The 24,540-nt window shown below is 36.2% G+C and overlaps 2 protein-coding genes across 6 annotated transcripts in view; one reads left to right on the top strand and one right to left on the bottom strand.

The window, feature by feature from the left end:
• LOC133524477 (calmodulin-A-like) overlaps window positions 1-24,540 on the top strand; it is a 356,565-nt gene that overhangs the window by 229,332 nt on the left and 102,693 nt on the right. The gene's annotated exons all lie outside the window — the stretch shown is intronic.
• Window positions 1,861-24,540, bottom strand: part of LOC133524455 (troponin C-like) — a 49,880-nt gene continuing 27,200 nt past the window's right edge. Inside the window, exons 4-6 of the mRNA XM_061860492.1 lie at window positions 16,567-16,683; window positions 7,627-7,758; window positions 1,861-3,525 (exon numbers count right to left, since the gene is read on the bottom strand). Of these exons, the coding sequence (XP_061716476.1) occupies window positions 3,497-3,525; window positions 7,627-7,758; window positions 16,567-16,683 (278 nt within the window). The 3' untranslated portion in view covers window positions 1,861-3,496. The remainder of the gene's footprint in view (window positions 3,526-7,626; window positions 7,759-16,566; window positions 16,684-24,540) is intronic.

Raw genomic sequence — 24,540 nt, 5'->3', positions numbered from 1 at the left:
ATAATGATAATACTATTATTTATATAGTAATTACATACATCATTCTCATTTTTTAATAAAACTGATGTTTAAGACGGAGCTAACGCAAAATTATAGTTTATTTATATTGAATTTTAAACGTCGGGGTAATAGAATGAAACAAACAAGGAAACTAGACTTTATTTGCAAGGTAAAAATGTACACCTCAAAAAGTTAAAATTGGATTGACAGAAAAAAATCACGACAAGACGTCTATTTTTCTTTTATTTGTAGTTGTAATATCGTTCCCCTGTATACCACAGCAATTTATTTTTTGGTACAAAAGCTAGTGATATAGCCGAAGGATCTGAAATGTTAAAAAGAAGTAGTATGTTTACAGAGTAATTAACATAAAAGGTAAAATCCCGAGCAGACCATATCTTCCATCGAAATGAACAGTCATATCTTCCATCGAAAGTTTCTCGCGTCGCACCATATCTTGTGTTTCCTCTAAGTACCTGGCTTTACGCCCTCTCTTTTTAGCTCTAGGTCCCAAATGATGTGGTGTCTACCGTGAAACCACCCTACAACTATTTGCCACAAGTTCAATACGTAATTAAGTACGAATACCAATGTCTTGTCTGGTTTTATCTAGGTTTTTTCTCCCATTTATGCAAAAAACTGCTTCGGAACTGCGTCAATCAAATAATAATTACACGAAAATGAGTTAGTTTTGGACCATAGCTGTTTTGGTAGTTGGGTAGTTTTACAGTATAACGATACGATAATATCTAACATGATCTCGTACTCCGTTGACTCAGTAAGGCAAAATGAGTCATCCAACACAAGACAGCACTTTTCTCGGTCCTGAGCTACTTCACGCCAACTGTTGACTTGAAGTTCGCGCAGATCCCCCTCCACCGTGTCACTCCGTATCACTGGACGGGGCGTCCGACCGGACATCCTCCTGCTAGGTGGCCCAGATACGCTCTTTGTTTTAATTATTTATATAAGATTCAAGTCCTTTGCACCCTTCCTCCCATTCAAGTCAAAATCAATTACATTTCTAAGGATAATTTGAGTGATCGTTTTTTGATTATATGTATTTTATCTCTGACACTTAAAGACTTTTTTTTAGTATTTGTTGTTTGTATTTGTATATCATAGTTTTTTTGTGTAATTTGACATTTAGGGACTGTATACATCACTAATAAAGTATGTAATATCTCATTGATTCCATATTTCTAATAATATTTTTTAATTTTTGGTAATCTTTTTGCTTGTAAAATTTAACATGTAAAAGTGCTTCTGAGGCCTATTTGTTGAATAAATGCTTTATGTTTGATCCATTCTCAAGATGGCCTTACCAACGGAATCTGTGAGTTAAGTCTTACCCATGATGTTAACCACTAGGACTTCAATTACGCGATTCCTAAGGACTGTCCAGCTCACATAAGGTATTCGTTCTCTTTCTTGCTGATATTCTAAGCCTTTTTACTGCTGGGATCTGTCGTGAGTCGAGCGCGCCCTAACGATTGAGTGAAATACCACTGATGCTAATCAATCATCAGTATAAGTTAATACGGAATATGTAACGCAAATACCGACCGATTATGTGACGACCGTTCTAGCCTAGTGGGTAGTAAACCTGCTTATGAAGCCGATGGTCCTGGGTTCGAATCCCGGTAAGGGCATTTATTTAACACAAAGTATGTATTACATATGTATATCGTCGGGCTAGGCCGATTTGTGTAAGATTGTCCCCAAATATGTATTTATTTTAATATAAAATATGCGTTAATTTTTTAATAATGTTTGCGAAAACAGTATAAGTAGCAACCTACCAACTTAACTTATCATCCTAATTGGTCTAATTTCAAAGATTAAGTAAAATAAACAAAATGAAATGAATTATAATTTAATACAATAAGGAGTGTACCTAAATTAATTACAGAGAATATAAGTCAAAAGCCTAGAAAGCTGTTTGGGGGTAAACACATACGGAACCGCATTTTGCCTCCTTATTTCTAAGAGATACTGATATTTTCAATGTTCATCTTTTTCAAATAAACAATTTTTTAGTCAATACATTTCGATGACAATCGTTCAGATTCTTTGACAATAATCAGAATACAAATTATATAAACAGTACATATATAAGGTAGACTTATATTTTCAATGTTCATCTTTTTCAAATAAACAAAAATCATTCTAAAGTGATTCGTAATTGTTATAATTTTTAAGTCAAAACATTCGATGACAATCGTTCAATTTTTTTTACAAGAATCGGAATACTAATTTTATAAACATTACGTAACATTAGTATTATTTATAGTATATATTTTATAAAAATGTGGTAGTTTATATATTATTCTTATTTATTTATGTAGTATGGTTTGCTTTTTTTATTCATTCAATATATTTCTTTCTCTGCACTAATTCTAGCTGTCTCTGTTTGGCCCTATGGTAGACTGGTAGAGAATGCCGTTTGGCATTAAGTCCGCCATTTGTACATTGTTGTATATATTTTAAGCAATAAAATTTAAATAAATAAATAAACATTACAGAAATGTATCATTAATAAAACATAAATATAGAAGACAAAAAGGCGTTCTTTTTATTATGACTAGATATTCCAACATTATGAATTTATAGTAGGTAGGTAATCAATAATAGCACCTAGATAAATATGTCGGCGGTCAGTCATAAGATCAGGCAGATCGTAATGTTCGTGTTTAATGTTTTAACGGTAGTCACATTAAACCAATAAATAGGTAGGATAGGTTCGTTAGGTTGCTTCAGATGCGCGAAGGGCAAACTGTTCAGAAATAGTAGCCCCGCATAGTGGGGCTTCGTCGACTCAGGAACGAGAGCGTGATTTTAACGCTTCATGATCTGCCTGATCTTACTATCGGCCGCCAACACATACATTATTAATGCTGATTTTATATTTAGTGGCAAATTTTTATCGTTTGGATAAAATTTGGCGTGTTTAAAGAGCTCTTAGTTCTGGGCATAAAATTCGAAATCAAGAACTGGCCCATCAAAAAACTATATGATTTCTCATTGAGTTACAAGAATACCCCACGTTTTCGGAGCTTAGAAGAAACCCCTTTTGGACATATGATGATATTGCGCTTACAGAATAGGGAACTCTATCTATCCAGATATCGAATTCTGAAAAAAATAATTCGACACCAAAATGAAGGAAGAAATCACGGCATCGGGCGAGAAACAAACTTTCATCTCCAGGATACTATAGGTAAGCGCAATTTTACTGTTTATCCTACTAAATCCTTTGAGTTCCGAAAACTTTTTGGAACTCAACGGGAAATGACATACCTACCTACTCGTACATTTATTTTGTCACGAATTGGGATTTCTTATTTATTCCGCTTCGAATGAGTAACTCCTCAAACATTCCAAATTTTATCAAAATCTGATATTAAAAACTACAGTAGAATAAAAATTGGCCCAAAAATCTTTTTTCATGACCACCGCATTGCTGCCGTCCAAAACGTCGCACCGTATGTTCCGCCTAATCACCAGTCATCATCTCCATGAACTCTGCAATCAGACAACAACATTAATACTCAGGGGCACTTAAATAATTCATCATAATAAGCTGGCTGAAAGAAACAAAAGTTACGGCCTTAGGAGCGGGCGTCTAGCGGAGCGTTCGGCGGGTAGCGTCAATGATTTAAGCAACGTGTAACCAAGGTACCCGCATATGTTTAGATTGCTTTACAAGTTTACATGAACGCCGCACGTCCTGCTGTGCTGGCTGACCCGGAGGCCAATTACTCGTAAAACCAAAGAGAATTTGAAATAGAGGTGAATTGTCAAAGATAACTTTGTAGCCACAAGCTTTGGGTTATTCCCGGTAAGATGGCGCTACTTTTTGATATTTAACAAATTTTACAGATATCAGTGAAAGAATGAGGATCAAAGTCAAATGGTGTTCTAAAAGCTTTAATCGTGTGTTTAAGTGAATTTATTGTGGCTACAAAATTTCCTTTGACAATCCACCTCTATTTCAAATTATATTTGGCTAAACTTACATTCTTGTACAGCGATAAGACCGGTGGCCCTAAAGGTCACAAGCTCGATTGTTGCCCGTAGCGGCTTCATTTTTTTCTTTGATATAAAAAAAAATAGTATTGCTTGCAGATGTTTTAAATGTATCTAATTGATAAACATTTGTTCATAAATTGTTATTGTCGTTTATAGTTTTCAAGCCTGAATATCACAGTTAACTATTATTCACAAATAATTACCAGTTTAATCCCAGTTTTGAAAACAACACTAAAAGGCATTAAATTAATCTTTGATTATTTATTTAAGCCAGCCCGAAGCCACCCAAGCATTAATTCAACGGCTTTATTTAGGCTTCTTCATTTTCTTAATAGGCTTACAGAAATACAATATTACTAGCTTCTGCGCAGACGTATTAAAATTTGCGAAAATATGTTTTCTTTTTTGGAAATGTCATTTCATTAAATCAGACTTTAATGGATTTATTGCCAAGCCTGGACCAAGTATAGATTTCAGTTTTATCAGGAATAATAATTGTACTAACTAAATAGAAAACAGATTATGTACGTTTAAGCGCGAAACTACAATGAAGAAGATGCTTCTATTCTACAGCTCGCTGTACATATGTACATGTACAGCAATGTACAGCGAGCTGACTTAGAAGTTTTTTATGCGTAGACTCTCGAGAAAGTGCGTCAGATTCTTCAAATGTACGTTCAAAAGTCTCCGTGTTCCTATCAACACTACTTGCCGCAAAACTGAGATCATAATGTTATCTTCTTTACCCTTGTTAATACCAACCAAGAGTGAAAAAGATGGCATTATGACCTGACTCGCCACGTAGTATTGCGGCAACTCTAAAATCTTATTGCACAAGTAATATTATTAGGTAAACAAAAACGCAGTTCATTTTATACTTATATAAACTTAGTGTACAATATACTCGTGACCTTACTCGTGTAGGTACAGTCAGCATCAAAAGTAGCGGATAAAACAATGCACCAAAAGTATCTGATATTCCGGATAAGTTTTCTAAATATAGATAAATCTCTAAAATTCACGTCCAAAAGTTTTTTTTCTTCATTATTAATTGTTCTACAATTTCTACATACAGAACGATCACTTTTTAAGCTGTTACAGAATGGTATATACTTTTAATGCGTTGTTTCATGATCCGCTACTTTTGATGCTGACTGTACATATATCGGGTTAGTCCATAAGTCCGTGCATATTTTGTACATGTGAAAAACAAAATATATTTATTTAATCAATTATATATTTACCATTATTATCTACAACTAACTGCCATCTGTTTGGTAACTCGTATATTCCTTGCTTGTAAAAATGTTCCGGCTTGGAGTCGAAATACTTCAACACTTCACTTTTCAATTCTTCGGTTGAACTGAATTTTTTTCCTGTAATAAAGCTCTGCAGACCTCGGAACAAGTGGTAGTCAGTTGGTGCTATATCCGGACAATAGGGTGGATGATGTATTATTTCCCAATTAAATTCCTTAATTTTTTGTACGACTGATTTAGCCGTATGCGGTTTTGCGTTATCGCGGTGTAATATAACTTGTTTCCTGTTCATTAAAGCTGGGCGTTTTTTAATCAGTTCTGAGTTTAGCCTGACAAGTTGTTCAGTATAGATTGCGGCATTCAGGGTTTGCTTAGGCTCTAAGAACTCGTAATGGATGATGCCGGCTTTGTCCCACCAAACACACAACATAAGTTTTTTCCAACATATTCCTTTCTTTGGTATAGGTTCTGCCAGTTCACATTTGTCAACCCACTTATTTATTTAATCGTATGGCGATATTGTCAAATAGGCAAAGTTACATAAAAGATTATAAGGCAACATCCAGGTTATGCAGCCACTGCACAGTTTCGGGCGTCAGGTTGACGAGATCATCTGGTTTCCCCGGGTAGGCGCGGAGAGGACATCTCCGAATGATGTGCTCCATAGTTAGGTCTTCGATGCCACAATCACACAGCGCGGAGTCGGTCCATCCCCATTTGTGACGGAAAAAGTTACATCGTCCGTGTCCAGTTCTTAGGCGATTCAGTCGGCACCATTGCTTCCTAGGGAGGTCCATTCCCTTATACTTGGTCGTTGGGTCAATATTCACGGCCGAAGTTTCAGCTTGGTTCATCCAATCTTGTTTCCATAGCTGATCGGTGTCAAAGGTCTCCTTAGAAAGTTTTGCTGCCGCTGCATAGACTGGCCGTCGGGACTTGAGTCTCGCTGCAGGTGGGTTGGTAAACTCTGGGTGAAGTGGGAGCGTGGGGCAGGATCTGATTTTTTCTGCTTCCCTTAACAGTGCATTTTGTCTTCTCAGGTAAGGCGGCTGAATTTTTGTCAACCCACTGCCTTTTCCTTTTAACGTTATGGTATAATACCCATTTTTCATCCCCTGTTATAATACGATCGAGAAATGAGCATTGATTTTGACGAGAAAGTAGTGAGGTGCACACATCAATTCTCTGTTGTCGATTTTCTTCAGATAGGTCATGAGGAACCCATTTTCCTAGTTTTGATATTTTGCCAATATCTTGTAGATGACGATAAACAGTGCCGTGCGATGAATTTAAATTTTCTGCCATTTCGTCGACAGTTAATTGTGGCTCTGTGTCAACCAAACGTTTAAGCGCTTCATTGTCGAATTCCACCGGGCGACCAGAACGAGGCAAATCTTGAAAACTATCTATACCAGTATTGAATCTCTGAAACCACTTTTGTGCAGTTCTTACAGAAATAAAATGATCACCATGCACAGTATTTAATTTTTCGGCGGCCTTGGTAGCGTTATCCCCACTTTTAAAAAAGAAATATAAAATATGTCGTTAGTGTTCTGCAGTGTTTTCCATATTCAGAAATACTTTAAACGGTCTACTCTCCACCAAAGCTGTTTACAAACTGACTGTTGTACAACTTTATGAATTATTGCGCAATATTTAATAATGTAGTTGACCTTGAACAAATACGCACGAACTTATGGACTGACCCAATATATATCAAGAAATTTTCTTGTTTTGTTATAATTGCTATGTCGTCAAGCTATATGATTTTATCTCAAAATGTGACATGCTTAACTTGCGCTAACGTCAATTAGGTATCGCCAAGTAGCTTCCAAGCTGTATAGATAATGTACCTAAGAAATAGGGCCAATGTTACCGACACATTTGCTTCTTTCTTGCGCTTTTTTTCCCGAACTAGAACCATAAAATATCTCACGACCCAAAAAACTTTTTTTTAATTGGATAAAATAAGAATATGACCTGACCTCATCTGATTCATTTCACTTGATGGTAAATACCGATGCCTTCTAGGATCAAGCATGTTTATCTGAGAGATATATATTCACTCTTGATTTGAAAAGATCCAAGTTATAGTGGACTAGGAATATATTATTTTAAGCGCATTCCGTGGGCTCACCATTAAAGTCCACAGTGTCAGAGGCATCAGTGTCTATTTTTGCAATCATCTGATTCAGTTGGTCGGGAGTGAGCTGGTCGTCAAGTACTGCCAGGATCTCGCGTAGACACTTTGTAACACTATCTCCCTTATACATTCTAAGACCAGAAAATAGTGAAAGATAGCTATAGAAGAAGGAGATGAGTATAACAGGCTCACCATCAAAGTCCACAGTGCCCGAGTCATCAGTGTCGATTTCTGCGATCATCTCGTTCAGCTGGTCGGGAGTGAGCTGGTCGTCAAGTGCTGCAAGAATCTCGCGTAGGCTCGATGTAGGGATGTAGCCGTTTCCTGAAATAACAAATATAAGCTAAGGATAAATAGGTACTATAGAGGAATTACACTACTGCATGGGTCCCCATAACAAGGGCCCGATTAGCCTAGCGAGCCCTTAATTTTGGTCCGGAAAAATGGAAACAGGAGAGCCGAAAGCTTGGTCGTGGCCCTTGAGTTAAATTTTGAAGACCCAGGCTTATATGACATCAAGCAGGGACTTTCGTTCCAATTCTAAATAAACAACCTGCCTTGTCTTCTTCCTTTCCAAAGACCTTTAACCTAAACAGGTATTTGACAGGAATTTTGTGTGTACAGTCAGCATCAAAAGTAGCGGATCAAATAACGTTTCATAAGTATCTACCATTCTGTAACAGCTTAACAAAAAGTGATCCCTTTAATATAGAATAACTACGACTGTAAAAGGTATACTTTAGAGCGCGAATTTTAGAAATTTATCTATATTTGGAAAAGTTATCCGGAATATCAGATACTTTTGGCGGGTTGTTTCATCCGCTACTTTTGATGCGAATAAAATGCTTAAAATTGCAGAACTTAAGGCGTAGGGTAGGGTTGCCTATAGGCAATATATTATTATAGTTAAATAAAATAAAGTTGGGTAAGCAGAGCTGAGAGGCAAGATAAATATTTCTAGAACTAAAAGTAAATAATTTCCATTTAAAGACGAAAGGGGACGAAGTCAGACCGGCTTGCATGAGTTGCGTTCTCGCACGCGACTCCATACTTGACGTCGCGGTAGTCGTATGGAGTCGCGTGCGAGAATACAAGTCATGCTAGCCGGTCAGGTGTCCGCTTGTCCGTACAAACGTAGTCCTCATTTACATCCTGCGTGTGTTTGATTCTTCGATTTTGTAACTATTATAAGTTTTTTTGCATGCATCAAAAGGTCCCTTACTTATATTTTTCACAAAACTCGTTTTCATACTACCGGTCTCGTTTAAAACACTCCCTTCGATCATATTTTAATTTATCACCACTCGTTGCGAATTTCCTATTTTCTGCACTTGTATCGTAAATAACTAATATATACGGGTAAACAACCCATTTTTCAAGTTTAAGGCTTTTTCGGCTGTTTCGTTTTAGCCTTATCTTTAAACGCTTATAGGTACAAACATTTCAATTCGTTTACACAAATTTCAAGGTATCCTATAAATCTTTTGTTCGTCTATGAATCCGTCTGCAATATGCACTTTGGCTGTTTGGCGATGCAATTGCATTAATGCATCCAGCGGATGGGCCAGAGAGTCGTGAACATACTTGCTGATATATGTATAGATGTACCGTCGTACAGTATTTGGGTTAAATTGTAAATATAGCTTATGAGAGCATCGTTTCATAATACATTCCAAATGTTTACTTAAGTCATTTCAATTTTAAAATGATACATTATAAGTCAGTCAAAAATATTCAAATATTTACGTAAGAAATCTGATACGTAGACCTCTAAAAATATATTTTACACATAATATTTACAATAACCTATGACATTTTTAAAGGCAAGGCGCAATGGCCATTTTCTGAGAAAATTTATCAAAGGATTTCCATGCATGATCAAACAACGAAATTCCACATATGAAAAGTAAAATTGAGAAAATTCCCCATTATTGCTTAACTTGAAGCCTTTATTTCATTCCAGTGCGAAAAATTACTTTTAAAAAGTTAATAAAGTATCCAATAATGACTACTTTGTATTCAGTTTGGTTAGATATTCGCCTTTAAAAAAGGCCTTGGCATTAAAACACGCAGATATGAACTTTACAAATAGCCACAATGGATGTTAACTAAATAAAGGATGACTCACGTTAGAACGGTCCGGGTCCGGGCCGAGGCGTCCGACATTTCGTTTCCTATAGAAAACATCACGTGATCACCGATCACCCGTCATATAAAACGAAGTGTCGGACACCCCGACCTGGACCCCGAACATTATAACGTGAGTCATCCTTAATAGCTACACGCATTCCAATAATAATTCTTCATCAGCTGCACACTTCCACCTCAGTTCACTGCATAATAAGCTATCTGTTGATGCTATATTTTTAAACTACACTTTATACAACATTATGGATGACTCACGCTAGGCCGGGCCGGGGTGTCCGACACTTCGTTTTCTATAGAATAAGAATCACGTGATCACTGATCACCGATCCCCCATCATATAGAGCAAGATCCCAGAGCCTCCAGACCTTACTTATTTTCTCATGAATAAAATGTATGGGATAATGTAGTGTTAGTATGTACTTTTAATGTCTCCATAGTTGCTATATTGTTACCTACATTTTACTGTGCAGTTTACGAGTACTGCTACTTTGGGGCTTAGTCAATTTCATTAATTATTGAGCTTCATAAGGTTTGTATTGCGGGTACTTAGACAACGGCATATTATATAATATACCGGGTGTTTTCTGTAAATGTGGGCAATAAATTAAACTGTAGACTGTACTCCTCAAACTGACAAACATTTGTTCAAAAACTTTGAAATATAACTTATGTTTTTATTACATATTGAAGTTAATCCTAAGACTCAATGTATTGCGAATTTTATTATGTTTAAAGCGTGACAAACAACGTCAAACACACTCTGATGTCAGCGTACATTGGAAATAATATTAAATTTGTATGAAAAAGTTAAAATCTTATTTCATAATTTTTAAAATTTGGTAGTAGTTTTAGGAGTACAATATATGGTTTAATTATTTGCTCGTGTTACAGGAAACACCCGGTATAAATATTTATACGTACTTCAATTAAGTACAAAGATATATTCGTGCTCATCACTCAAATAAAATGCCCTTGCCGAGATTTGAACCCAAGATCACCGGCTTCGTTCATAGGCAGGGACACTAGGACACTCCCGAGTTGGCCAGACAGGTTGTCAAATAACACTAATTACTTCCATCTTCAAAATGCAGGTATCTCCATTAAACTTATAAACTTACAAACTTACAATGGATTCACCATTTCCAGGCTACAAGTCGACTCTGAGTCGTAATCCATTGCTCGTAGCCGCACTTGGAAATTTTGACAATTTCATAACTCGGGCAAATTGGAATAAAATTGTACCTCGTAAAACGTGCCAAGAAGCTTAAGTCAGACTTATTGGCGGGTCGTAATTTGTTGTTATTTTTATATTGGTATTAGGTCCACACCTAAATACGAGGAACTATGTAGTACATTGTAATTGTAAATTATCGTTAGATTTGGACAAAATTTGGCTGGTTTAAAGAGCTTCTCATTCTGCAACTCCAGAGAGATATGCGTGTTAACGACCCTAACACTCCGCACCCTCATTGAGCTCAGGCGACCTTACTCACCGGCAGGAACACAACACTATGAGTAGGGTCTAGTGCTATTGGGTGCGGTTTTCTGTAAGATGGAGGTACTTCGCCAGTTGGGCTTGGGTGATTATTTTACTGGATTTTCTCATGGAAAGATCCGCGCTGGAAGTCATGCGACCAATTCGTGGCACTTTGTCCGTCCTATATTTATTTATCTTTTTTGTATAATTTTCTCTTATGTGTTTGTGCTTACTAATAAATTATTTATATTCCGTATATAACAGTTCCGCAATATGCATAAATATCATGCAGTTTACACGCCATTAAATTTTACGTCCAAATAACCATTACACAATTGACATGCAAATTGCATACAATTCAGGCTGTCATAAAGGTGTGTTTAGATAATCCAAAAAAAAAACACCTGAAAAGAAATAATGTTTATTCGAAGTTTGCAGGAAGTCATATGTCTAAACTACTGATAAGGTGTAGTGAGTTCAGAGGGCCTACCGCGAACCACGTTCGATGTGTTCCCTCTCTGTCGCACTTGTAAATTTGTACGTAAGTGTGACAGGGACGCAACACGTCGAACGTGGTTCGCAGTATGCCCTCGGGTCCTTCTCCTAACGTGGATCGCTAAGCACTGAGCGGACTGCCGTGCGTGCTCGGGATCACGGATATCATTGTTATTTTTAACAAAAAAAAAGTAATCAATACGTTCGATCAAAAATAACACTACGCATTGTTAGAAGCAATATAATTATATCAATAGATTTCGTGCAAAAATATTTAAAAAATAATGATGCGTTGTAGACCAATGTTAGTGATTTTTTTTATCGAACCAAAGTTGTTTCTTCAGATTTTAACCCACTAAAATTTCGAGAAAAAAAATCATAAAATTATTATTCTTTTCTAACCGTATTCTGATCTAAAAAAGCGCTATAAATTTTCGAAAAACTCTGCAGACCGTACCTACTGAACCAAAAATGTGTCACCATCCATCTGCCTTAAGTAGTGATACAATGTTCGACATCGTTGGCCTGAACGGGTCTTAATTTAATTGTTTCGTACTCAAATGCATGAATATTCGTTTTTCAATTTATGACAACAGAATACAATGAATTTCGTCGATAATCGGTCTCCACGCAATCGAACGTTTGGACTCGCGCCAAACGATGATTTTACTGTTCCCGTGTAATTCCGTGCAACCTACTCGTATATCACATGAACACTATGAACAGCCTATAATACTCGTTATTATTACAATTTAACGCTTGTTAAATGGTACATTTGATTATATTTACAAGTCTGAGCGAAGGGAACGTCCGAATGACAGCTAAATCATATGTACGAGTACCATTATCATTCTAATATCAGTTTCATATCAGTGCACGTTCGAATTCGCCTGAGTGGCATCGTCTATATGTTGCAACGCTGCTAACACTTAGATAAATGTAACTATGGATGGAAATAACTAGAAGAAGATAGACGCCCTAGAAATGTAGTGCTGGAGGAAAATGCTGAGGATATCCTGAACCGACTTTCGGACGAATGTCTCCATCCTTAAAGAACTCCGTATCCAGCAGCGCCTTTCGACCCTCGTAAACAGTTTTTTTAGTCACGTCTCGAGACGAAACAACGACTCCATAGAGCGTCTAGTGGTGCACGTAGAGCAAACGGAAAATGACCGCGTAAAAGGCCATCTATGCGATGGACTGACCAAATCAAATCGGCAATGGAGGGACCCCTGAACGCATTTGCCAGAATAATCCCCAACCGCGAAAAATTGTGATAAATCGTACGGCAAGTAACACCTGCGCCTGGTCAGCAGTTAACCACGACGCTCTGCAAAGAGTACAACGACAAAGAAGTATGGAAATGATAGGGTTTCGTTTTTTTGCAAATGGCGACTTGGTTAGACCCCCTGTTAGTTCCTTAGTACTTTTTACAGAGTATATAACGAAAAACATGGCGCAGTTCTGCGTAATGCGCCGTTACAGAGCACGCACTTTTTGTACGAGTATGAGACAATTTTTTTGCTCGCGGCGGTGTGCGTGCCGGCGCGCGACCATACCTACTTATTTTCGCAATCTGGAAGTTTCTATTAGGAGCATTTTAATCTCACGGAAAGTAAAAACGATTGACATCTTCTAAACAAGCTAATATTATCATATCTAGTGACATCGACCATTTTCTCCAGTACATTAGCAACGCTGCTATATTTTTAACGTTGAATATCAAATTTGTAGATTATCGTGATCGCTCAATACCCTTATCTCTTATCGTTACCTCTCCCAAATTATCATTACCAAGAAAGGGACAAAAGGATTACGCCTCATTGCTGTTACTTAATTCACAGGACATTTTTTGTCTGATATAAGTTGATCTATGTATCCGTAATAATTATATGTAAATAGAGGTCACACTAGAACTGGATATATGTAGAAGGGAAATTGTGAATAGTGTAATTTAAGGGTTCTTTCTATTCATTGCCCATAAGTTGTACTAGAGACATGTACGCAATAAAGACTTGATCCTTAAGAGGGAAGAATAGCTTTGCGATCCTAACGAAAATGCGGTACTTTTTCTATGAAACTCCATTTCTGGAGAAAACGTTTTCCACTAACTAAATCTTAACAAATCACTTTGATTTTGATGTCGATCGCTTCAGCATAACATATTCTAGGTTTATAGGTTTCGTTTTATAAACATAAAAAAATTGTATTGCACATTTGGAACACTTCAATCCTTTCTTTTGTTCTTGCCTTCAGGGTCCATATTTCTGACACATATAGAAAGATGGAGATGATTAGGGTCCGTATTAAGTTGCGACATCTCCGTTGCAAGTTTCGCGCAGCGCTCCATATCTTTGGTTTCCTTCTAAATTTGTCGCATTTTCATGACTGTATTATTGCAGAAGATTTCGTAGAGCAACAAGCAATGAGTTGAAGATGTTCAAGCTGCAGTCACGAGTCGCTTTCTGTACACTCTGATACGGAGATTTACAGTCTTTGATATTTAATTATCTTTGATTGTGATAAAGAGTCATAAATTTTCATGTGCCGCCATGACCTAGTTCTGCTATTGGCCATTTTCTAAATGTTTTGACCCAATTCCATATCAATATTACTCGTGTCATAACAATAATCTAAATGATATTAGTTTTATTGACCTCAGTAAGAACTTGAGCAGAAATAAATATTTTCAATAACTTATTGAGACACTTTTATAACTTGACATACATATAAATAAATGATCCCAAATGGTTATGACGTGCCCAAAAACAGCGTTTTACGTAAACGAACAACACGTGAACACGAAGCGAAGCGATGCGGCGCGAATGAAACAATCCTTTGATACCGATAAAAGTGTCCTGTAGGGCTATGATGGCCGACTCTTTATTATTTGTCACCATTCCTGTCACGTTTTAACACGTATGCCAGCGTGAAAGTGACGGGCATAGTGACAAATGATAAAAATGGAACTATGCTGCCACGGCTACGTGGCCGATCTTGTTGCGTTATTATTTGACTATTTTATAGTAGATTTTATAAGTAGACATATTTGTGGTAGGTATATATATAATGTACTACACATGATACTTGTGGAACAAGACACGGCATAGGCAAGTAACAATCGCTTGTAAAAACGCCAAAGAAAATAAATAATACATGGAAATGATCACGTCACTTTTCGTTGTAGGTATCATTTCGATACATTTTACACGCATTTATTTAACTAGCAATGTATGAACCTAACTCTGTTTGTATGGACCAAATCTTGCAAGTTAAATTTGATCCACTTTCCGGTCTCCGATGAAGCTGGATATTTGCATACATATGCGTTGAGGGACTATGCAATATTGTCTGATGATGGACACAGGAGGTGGCCATAGGAACTCTGTGACAAAACAACGCAACCTAATCGTGGGGTTGTTAAAATGGTCTCGGTGAGTATATAATAGTTGCCTGTGGAAAGAAAAGTACAGTCAGCGATAAAAGCTTGTATCAAAAATAAAAATTTTGATAAAACTTATTTGGCATTTATCAAATATTTGATTGTCATCTCGGCGAAGACCCCTGGATTTCCAATCAAGGGTGATAAATGCAATGTGTTTTGACATAAATGTTGTATCTAAAATTTCTGCCAAAATATCCGAGAATCAAAGGGTCGTGTAAAAAGCGGACGTGTAAACAAGTAAACAAAGTAATCGTTGTAAACACCCGACTGGCGTGCTGTTGGCGTTGGTCGTAAACACGCTAACTTCTTACAGGACCATTATTCGAGGATTAAACTGACAGTTATAGGAATATACCTGAAATTGTTCTGTTTGGCCATACGCTGAGGGGTGGATATGTGGGTGAACAATTTTTACTATGGGACCAACTACGAAATCGTGAAAAAAAATCTGCCGTCTTATACATTTTAATGAATCACATGTCAATGTTTTCCATGAATATTCCCCTTAGTATAAGTTGACATATTCACCCCTCAGCGTATGGTCAAACATAACAATTTCACGCTGTGTATATAATGTATGGTGTAGATGAAAATTGTCAAAACTGTAGCTAACGGCCTGATTCAAACTTTTAGATACGTTTTTGTTTGAAGAAATGTCACTTTTGATACTGACATATCTAATCCATATCGTATCTTTAGCAAATTTTGTATCTTAATGTTTGAATCGGGTTATAAGTCTCGTATACATATGTGCCGCTGATAGACGAACAAATATACTACCAAAAAGAAAAACCGATAGATATGGTTGAATAAGAATTTCTTCTTGAATACGGAAACCTTTAAAAATTATAATTGGATTTTATCTTAAAGGCAGTGTAGTGTACTATGAATACGTATGTCAATGCTTAGATGTCCAAGTGCGCGTTGTAATAAATTAATTCTCATCAGAGATGTCACACCGCAAGCATGCACGCACACAAGCGGCATGTCTTTTTTGAGGAATGCATTGCAAGGCATGTATGCCGTAAATATACGCATTCGCTGCGGGTTTAATGTGCATCTCCCTTTTTTATCTTACCTTCTTTGTCATACAGCCTGAATGCCTCCTTGAGCTCCTTCTGCAACGACTCGTCGTCTTCATCGAGGAAGTGTGTGGCAACTTACACGAATGAGTCAAAGTTTATCCTACCTTCTTGGTCATACAGCCTGAATGCCTCCTTCAGCTCCTTCTGAAACGCCTCATCGTCTTCATCGAGGAAGTGTGTGGCAACTCGCACGAATGAGTCAAAGTTTATCTTACCTTCTTTGTCATGCAGCCTGAATGCCTCCTTGAGCTCCTTCTGCAATGCCTCATCGTCTTCATCGAGGAGGTGTGTGGCAACTCACACAATATCTTCGTCGTCTTCGTTGAGGAAGTGTGTGGCAGCTCGCACGAATGAGTCAAAGTTTATCTTATCTTCTTTGTCATATAGCCTGAATGCCTCCTTGAGCTCCTTCTGCAATGTCTCGTCGTTTTCGTCGAGGAAGTGTATGGCAACCCACACGAATGAGTCGAAGTTTATCTTACCTTCTTTGTCATACAGCCTGAATGCCTCCTTGAGCTCCTTCTGCAACGCCTCGTCGTCTTCATCGAGGAAGTGTGTGGCAACTCGCACGAATGAGTCGAAGTTTAACTTGCCGCTTCCTGAAACATTCAAGTATTTGTATTGTAACTTATTAGTTATTGTACAAACCACAGATTTGGAATGTACAAGATTATTGGAAGCATTGAATTCAGAAATAATATGTGATTGCGTAAATTAGTTATTTGTTTTGTTGCAGTATATTCCGAGGTATAACCACAAACCGTATCTCCCTCTAAATAGTTTTTGTTCCATATTTATTTTCATTAATTGCCATAGGTCATAGTACTGTTTTTTTTGCGATCCAAGAAGCTAATATGCAAAGCGAACCTCAATTTACAGAAAATAATTCTAAATACGGTATTGTAATACCTTTATCCAATTTTGCCATTAGCGTCGCAGTCCAACTAGTTTATCGTGCTGTTAGGACCCCGTCGCAGATTACATAATATAAAGTAGATTTGCTACTTTGGACCCTTAATTCGGTAACGTCCAAAATACTGGACCTTTGACAGTCTTTTTGATTTTTTTTCCGTACTAAAATCATTGCTACTATTGATTGCCGAAGAGATTTGAAGTCATGACCTTCCGTGTTTTTTGTGGATTTAAGGTATTTTTGCTGGGTTTTCGTTATCAATATCATTTTTGTTTTGGCTAAATATTTCTCACATATCTCAGGTTTTTGGCGCGTATGACGATATGTATTATGATAATTTTTATTCCCTTAATTCTTTCAAACGGATAATGCAAATGTTAATAATTTATGTTATATTATTCAGAACCAGTAGGTAAATGATTATGGCTTAATTTTGTTTAGGAATGGGTGATTGAAAATCCCAATAATTAATAAACAATATAATTACTTTATAGGTTTGTAACTACCAAATTAATTAAGTATAACGTGTTTTTGACTATTTGACATTAAGTTTACTAGTAGTTAAATTATCTAAATTATTCGTTAGTTGCCTAACCCTTTGGCCTCTACTACAAAAAAGCGGCCAAGTGCGAGTCGGACTCGCCCATGAAGGGTTCCGTACCATTTATGACGTATTAAAAAAACTACTTACTAGATCTGGTTCAAACCAATTTTCGTTGGAAGTTTGCATGGTAATGTATATCATATATTTTTTTTAGATTTTTCATTCCGTTATTTTAGAAGTTACAGGGGGGGGACACACTTTTTTTCACTTTGGAAGTGTCTCTCGCGCAAACTATTCAGTTTAGAAAAAAATGATATTAGAAACCTAAATATCATTTTTGAAGACCTATCCTTAGATACCCCACACGTAAGGGTTTGATGAAAAAAAAAATATTTTTTTTATTTTTATGGCGTATTAAAAAAAAAACTACTTACTAGATCTCGTTCGAACCAATTTTCGGTGGAAGTTTGCATGGCAATGTATATCATATATTTTTTTAGTTTTATCATTCTGTTATTTTAGAAGTTACAGGGGGGGGGGACACATTTCACCAGTTTAATTTGATGAAAAAATTTTTTTTGAGTTTTAGTTCTAAGTATGGGGAACCCCCAAAATTTATTGTTTTTTTTCTATTTTTGTGTAAACATCATAATGCGGTTCATAGAATACATCTACTTACCAAGTTTGAACAGTATAGCTTTTATAGTTTCGGAAAAAAGTGGCTGTGACAGAATCGGACAGACAGACGGACATGACGAATCTATAAGGGTTCCGTTTTTTGCCATTTGGCTACGGAACCCTAAAAATGAACCAGTTAAAAACAAATAGTTATAAAATTGATTATCCATTCGGATCTTCTATTTTTTTTAAATTACGTTTGTTTTTGCTACCAAAATGATTACAGGTTAAATATTTAAATCAATTTAATCCTACTCTAAGAATGCATGTCTATTTTTAAGAGTGGCGTATCTGAAGTATTATATTATCGTTGTCATTGCTGAAGGCTACTAAAACTGGCAACATGTTACGGGTCAGTCAGGGGATATCGGAAGGTGGGACAAAGAAACGAGATGTCTTCAACTAAAGTTGTTTTTGTATACGGGGGGCTACTAATTACCAGTTCGCCGGCCAATATCGGCCTGTCAGTTATTCGCAAAAGCTGACAATCGCGAATAACTGACAGACCGATATCGTCCGGAGAACTGATACGAGTAATCAGTGGACCTCTTAATAGTTACAATACAATGTACCTATATTAAAAATTATGCCTTTTGTAAAGTATAATTTTTCACAATCCAGCCGCGTATACAGGTCTAACGACAATCCCAAAGTAAACAAATAGTAAAGAAAGACACGAACTAAATATTAAACTGGTTATATTACGTTTTGATCAGTATAAAACAGCTTTCAAATCATGGTAAACTTTACCATTAAAAGCTTTGTATAACATTTGTCAAAACCTTTGTGGCTGAACTTATCACCTGACTAAGTATACGGCACACTTTTCAAAGTTTCTGTTTCAACAAAAACTAGTCACCTCTAAGTCAAAAGACCTCAGTCTAACGACCAAAAGCAAACGCCGTAAATACCAACAATGACTTCGTGTATTAGTGTTTTTTTTATAAGAAATTATTTTCATATAAACATACGTTATTTGTAATATACATATATTCATATTTTCGCAAACGATCTCTCTACAGGATGCAAAAAGTCCCAATAACAAAACGTTATTTTAATACTAACGTTGTGAGTGAAATAGTATTCAATTTAACAACACGGTTTAAGCGAATGCTTCCACATATTCATTTAGGTATTAATGGAATTGACAAAGCTATTCAGGGACCATTGTTCCGCTATTAGTGAAACATTGTAACTGTCGCGGTGAAATATACGTGAAAGGTAGTTGTGCCTTTGAATAGGACATGAGGTTGCTAAAATGGATTCATTCGCATTAGAGTTTCTTGCTTGTAGTATCTGAGTCAGGTAGTTTGTTAAATTTTAAGCACTCAGAGAATAATACAAATACGTTATTTCATTTATTTTTACAGTTACAATTGATTTTCTACAACGTTTATTAGCATTAGTACTATAAAATCATTTAAAAAGATATCTCGTAGGTAAGGCATTTGAAAAGTTAGATTTCAAATTTCATTGTAGGAAATTAATATGTGAAATATGTGAAAGAAGCTATGATAGGGATCAATGGTTTGTTTGTATGTGTCTAATTGTAAATAGTTAGGTAAATACAAATAAATGGGTTATTGCTTTTTGCGTCAATAATAAACCGCAAACAAAGTTACTTAAGCATGAAATATTACAAATCCTAGTAACCGACTTGTACCCTTGGGCAGTATGATGGTCAACTTAGAGCATGAAATATTACAAATCTTAGTAACCGACTGGTACCCTTGGGCAGTATGCTGGTCAACTTAGAGCATGAAATATTACAAATCCTAGTAACCGACTGGTACCCTTAGGCAGTATATTGGTTACCTTAGAGCATGAAATATTACAAATCTTAGTAACCGAACTGGTACTCTTAGGCAGTATGTTGGTCACCTTAGAGCATGAAATATTACAAATCTTAGTAACCGACTGGTACCCTTAGGCAGTATGTTGGTCACCTTAGAGCATGAAATATTACAAATCTTAGTAACCGAGTGGTACCCTTAGGCAGTATGTTGGTCACCTTACAGCATGAAATATTACAAATCTTAGTAACCGAACTGGTACCCTTAGGCAGTATGTTGGTCACCTTAGAGCATGAAATATTAAAAATCTTAGTAACCGACTGGTACCCTTAGGCAGTATGTTGGTCACCTTAGAGCATGAAATATTACAAATCTTAGTAACCGAGTGGTACCCTTAGGCAGTATGTTGGTCACCTTAGAGCATGAAATATTACAAATCTTAGTAACCGACTGGTACCCTTAGGCAGTATGTTGGTCACCTTAGAGCATGAAATACTACAAATCTTAGTAACCAAAGGTTGCTATCTAAAGGTTGTCTGGAAGAGATCGCTCCGTAGCGATAAGGCCGCCTGTTGTTTACCTCTATCTTCATGTATTATATGGGTTTCCATATACATTTTTTCAGAGGTTGTGCAATAAAGAGGATTTGTATTGTATTGTACCCTTAGGCAGTATGTTGGTCACCTTAGAAATTTACAATGTTGTGTATTTCTTTATAAAGCAAGCAGTTTGTGTAAAGCAGTTACCAATACAGCAAAGTCACCACAAATTCTCTATTTCAACCTTTTAATGAATGAACAATATCTCGCCATTCTCTTGCACAGATAATGAACGGAACATTTCACAAACATACTATTCAACCTCATGTTCCTAATGGTTATTTTACAGCAACGTGAACTTCATGTTGCAAGTAATAAAGTCGCTTTTAAAATCCAGCAACTGAGCAAGATGAGAAATTCAGAAAGTAAATAGTAAATTTGAAATACGGTTGAGATTCCCGCCTCAATGCACATGCGTGAATCCCTTTGTTCTACGAGTAGGACATTTGGTGTAATTTATTCAAATCACCTTGTTCTGAGTTTCGGCCCCGTGTTTTGTGTTTTTGCTGACACAAAAGTTTGTCGCCTAAATAGGCCTACAATGACCTGTTTCAGTAATTTCTGTCTTTGTTGAGATTGTTTCTTTTGTGTTACGCGGCTGATTTTAACAAACAGAGAAAAATATATTCTGTTAACTCAAAAATTCCCGATTAACTTTATTAAACTCGAGTTTTCATTTCATCATCAATTTTTCTTAGCCTTACATAAACCGTTGTTACCTTACAGCATACTGTGATTGTTATGAAATTCAATATCGGTACGTACAAAGTGCCAAAAATATGTATACATGAAATAATTAAGGTAGTATGTATATATTTTGGCACTTCGCCCGTGTCGATATTTAATACCTTGGCTGTAACAACTCGCTTAATATCAAAACATTCGTTACAAAATCTCGAAATAAACTTGATAATTTGTTTATTTGTTGATCCAGTGCAGATATTAATATTACATTCGATCACAAAAGTATTATGTTAACCTAGTTCAGGGTATTTTCTCGAAATTTGCAGTGTTTTGTGCATTTAAATTGCTCCTTTTGTCAGAACTTCATATTTCACTAAATATGTGGGTGTGTCAAATCGATTTCCATCAGCGCATACATTTTTACGATAAAATATTGGCACGAATTCTAAAAAGATATTTTATGCACCGTCAATTTTGTCGGGTACCAGAATAAAGGTAATGACACATTTAGCGCCCGGCACAGTAAATCGGCTGAACTAGACGTCGCCTCTGGCTCTTACTTCGTTGTTTATAGCGTAACGTGTGAGAGTTAATGAGTTTCAAGATCACGGTAATTAACATGTATCTTTATGTCTTCATGAAGTAAAGGGACATTTTACGGTCTTGAGTAAGTAGAGATAATTTTAGTAATTATTTCATCGACGTTTAAAACTTTATGTGACGCGGTCGGCATAACGTCCCACGTTGTTGCTTGCCATAAGGGCGAGATTTGCTTGTATCTTAATACGAATAACCTGACAAGGCATTCTTATGGCAAGCGAGAAAGTAAGGCACATGGGCCTAGGCATGTAGGAGCAGGGGGCAGCTGCCCCCCCTCCCCCCTGGAGCTCAAATTTGACATACAATGTATGCCCCTCTGCGGCCTCTGCCACTCTCCCTCCCCGCTAGGCCTCCGGTGATGTCAACTTGCCCCCCCCCCCCCCCTAATTCACTGGCTGACTACGCCCTTGCGGTCACATTTAACGAATACGACCCTGTAGTTGATGGCTTTGTGTCCTACTGAAAGGACATTTTTATCACTAATTTATTCAGGCCACATAATAAAAGTTTTTTTTAACTTGCTATGTACTAACAGTACTAACATGACAACAACTAGGTATATTATTATTTACTTTTACTCAAATACCTAATAAAATAAAACTTCTAACTCAAACATTCAGATTTAAAATTAACTCACCGCAATTTTAAAGTGCAATGGAATCTCTCAAATTGAACAAATGCTCCCTTGTCATATTAACATTCGGTATTACAACCGTAATCAGTCCCAAGTTTCATGTAACTGAGTTAGAGTGCCGCGGTTCTAAGTGGCTAACAAGATTCGACGTGTCTTAATGGCCTGGGACGTGGGAAGTTTTGGGTTTAAATATCTAAGGAGTAATTTTAATATTGCGAGCTTCTTGGTAATATGATTATATTTAAGGAAGATAGACATATTTGAATTTACATTTAATTGTATTGAAATAAAAAATATTTTGTTCCTACGAAAACCAAACCACCATATCGGGATACCCTCTTCCAATATGAGGCCGCCGTAGAGCCGGTGTAGCTTTATTTGACGTACATAAGCGCATTTTAATATGCCTATTTCATATTAATTTATTCATAAAATTACAAATTTGACATGTCATAGGTGTAATATTAATAGGTAAGTCTATGTAAGTTTAATTAAAATTCATTAAAATAACTATCATTATATAAAGTAATTAATTAACTCAATTGACGTAGCCAATAATAAAACATTACATGAAAATTAAATTGAATTATTTTTATTATATTCCGTTTTTACATGCACGTCGCACGTGCACGTCGTATTTCCATATTTAATTTGACTCATTGCTATAATATATGCATTGTATCTAGAGGCATACTCAATGTCCTTTATTGACCGAGCGAAAGCGAACGTGTCGATGTCAGCTTGGGCAAAAATTATTTATTGTGTCCATATGTTCTCGTCTACAGCTGGCCGCATTTATAAACGATTCTCGTGAAATTTCGTGAGTAGGATCGATGATTATTTATGTTTTCTGTCGATTTAGAATTTGGATTTTTTGGCGATTTAGGGTTTGTGAGGAGCTCACAGAATCACTAGTAACGTACAATATAATTATTACAAACTAACATCCGTTTAGGTAATTTCAATAAGCTAGGATAAGTCGAAATTTGTGTTAAGGGCCGTAATGGCCGATTGCGCTTAAGATGGGATATTTGTTGTGGGTTATAAAGTTAGTAGTAAAGTATCTAAGTAGGTGAGATGTCCAAAATAATTTGAACCCGACTTTATTGTTAAGATAATGTGAACGTGTATGTAGTTGGTAGTGTTGGTACAGACGATTAATTAATCTTCATACAAACTTTTCGTTTTCGGAAACTTTTGAACCTTTTCGGTTATTTCCTTTAAATCATATTTCACACATTATATATTTGTCGAATAATACAATTTTAAGAAAATATATTTTAGTTTTATAATAGAATCATTTAAAATATTTTACAGTGCTACTTTATAGCACTAGTGCGAAAATTAGCATATTACGTTACTGTGTCGAACATTCAAAGGGCCGTATGTACTGTAAAACGTTGTACGATACATGTGCGAATAGGTAATTCGCAACTCGTGTCAATTTAAAACACTCCCTTCGGTCGTATTTTAATTTATCGCCACTCGTTTCGGATTTCCTATTTTCTGCACTTGTATCGTAAAGTACTATTAAAAATATGGGAGAGGTTGAAACTAGCTGTATTTTAGTAATGTTCTAGTTTGCGTTTATTGAGATTTTTTTCTTGTATCCTGACTATTTCCAATATTGAAAACATTTTTGCTAGTGGGTAGTGACCCTGCCTACGAAGCTGATGGTCCCGGGTTCAAATCCTGGTAAGGGCATTTATTCGTGTGATGAGCATGGATATTTGTTCCAGAGTCATGGGTGTTTTCTATGTATTTAAGTATTTATAAATATTTATATATTATATATATCGTTGTTTAAGTGCCCTCAACACAAGCCTTATTGAGCTTACTGTGGGACTTAGTCAATTTGTGTAATAATGTCCTATAATATTTATTTATTTATTTAAGATATTACAGTCATTTTTCAAAATGTCCTAAGAGTAACGAAATTTCTCCATTTATTTCTTATAATTATTTTTATAAATTCCAAAGAGAAATATATATTGAAACATTTTGTTTTTAG

This window comes from Cydia pomonella, chromosome 13, assembly GCF_033807575.1.
Source record: "Cydia pomonella isolate Wapato2018A chromosome 13, ilCydPomo1, whole genome shotgun sequence".
In the NCBI taxonomy this organism is placed as follows: Eukaryota; Metazoa; Arthropoda; class Insecta; order Lepidoptera; family Tortricidae; genus Cydia; species Cydia pomonella.
Note: the sequence above shows the minus strand (reverse complement) of the source record. Positions and strands in the feature narration are given on the sequence as shown.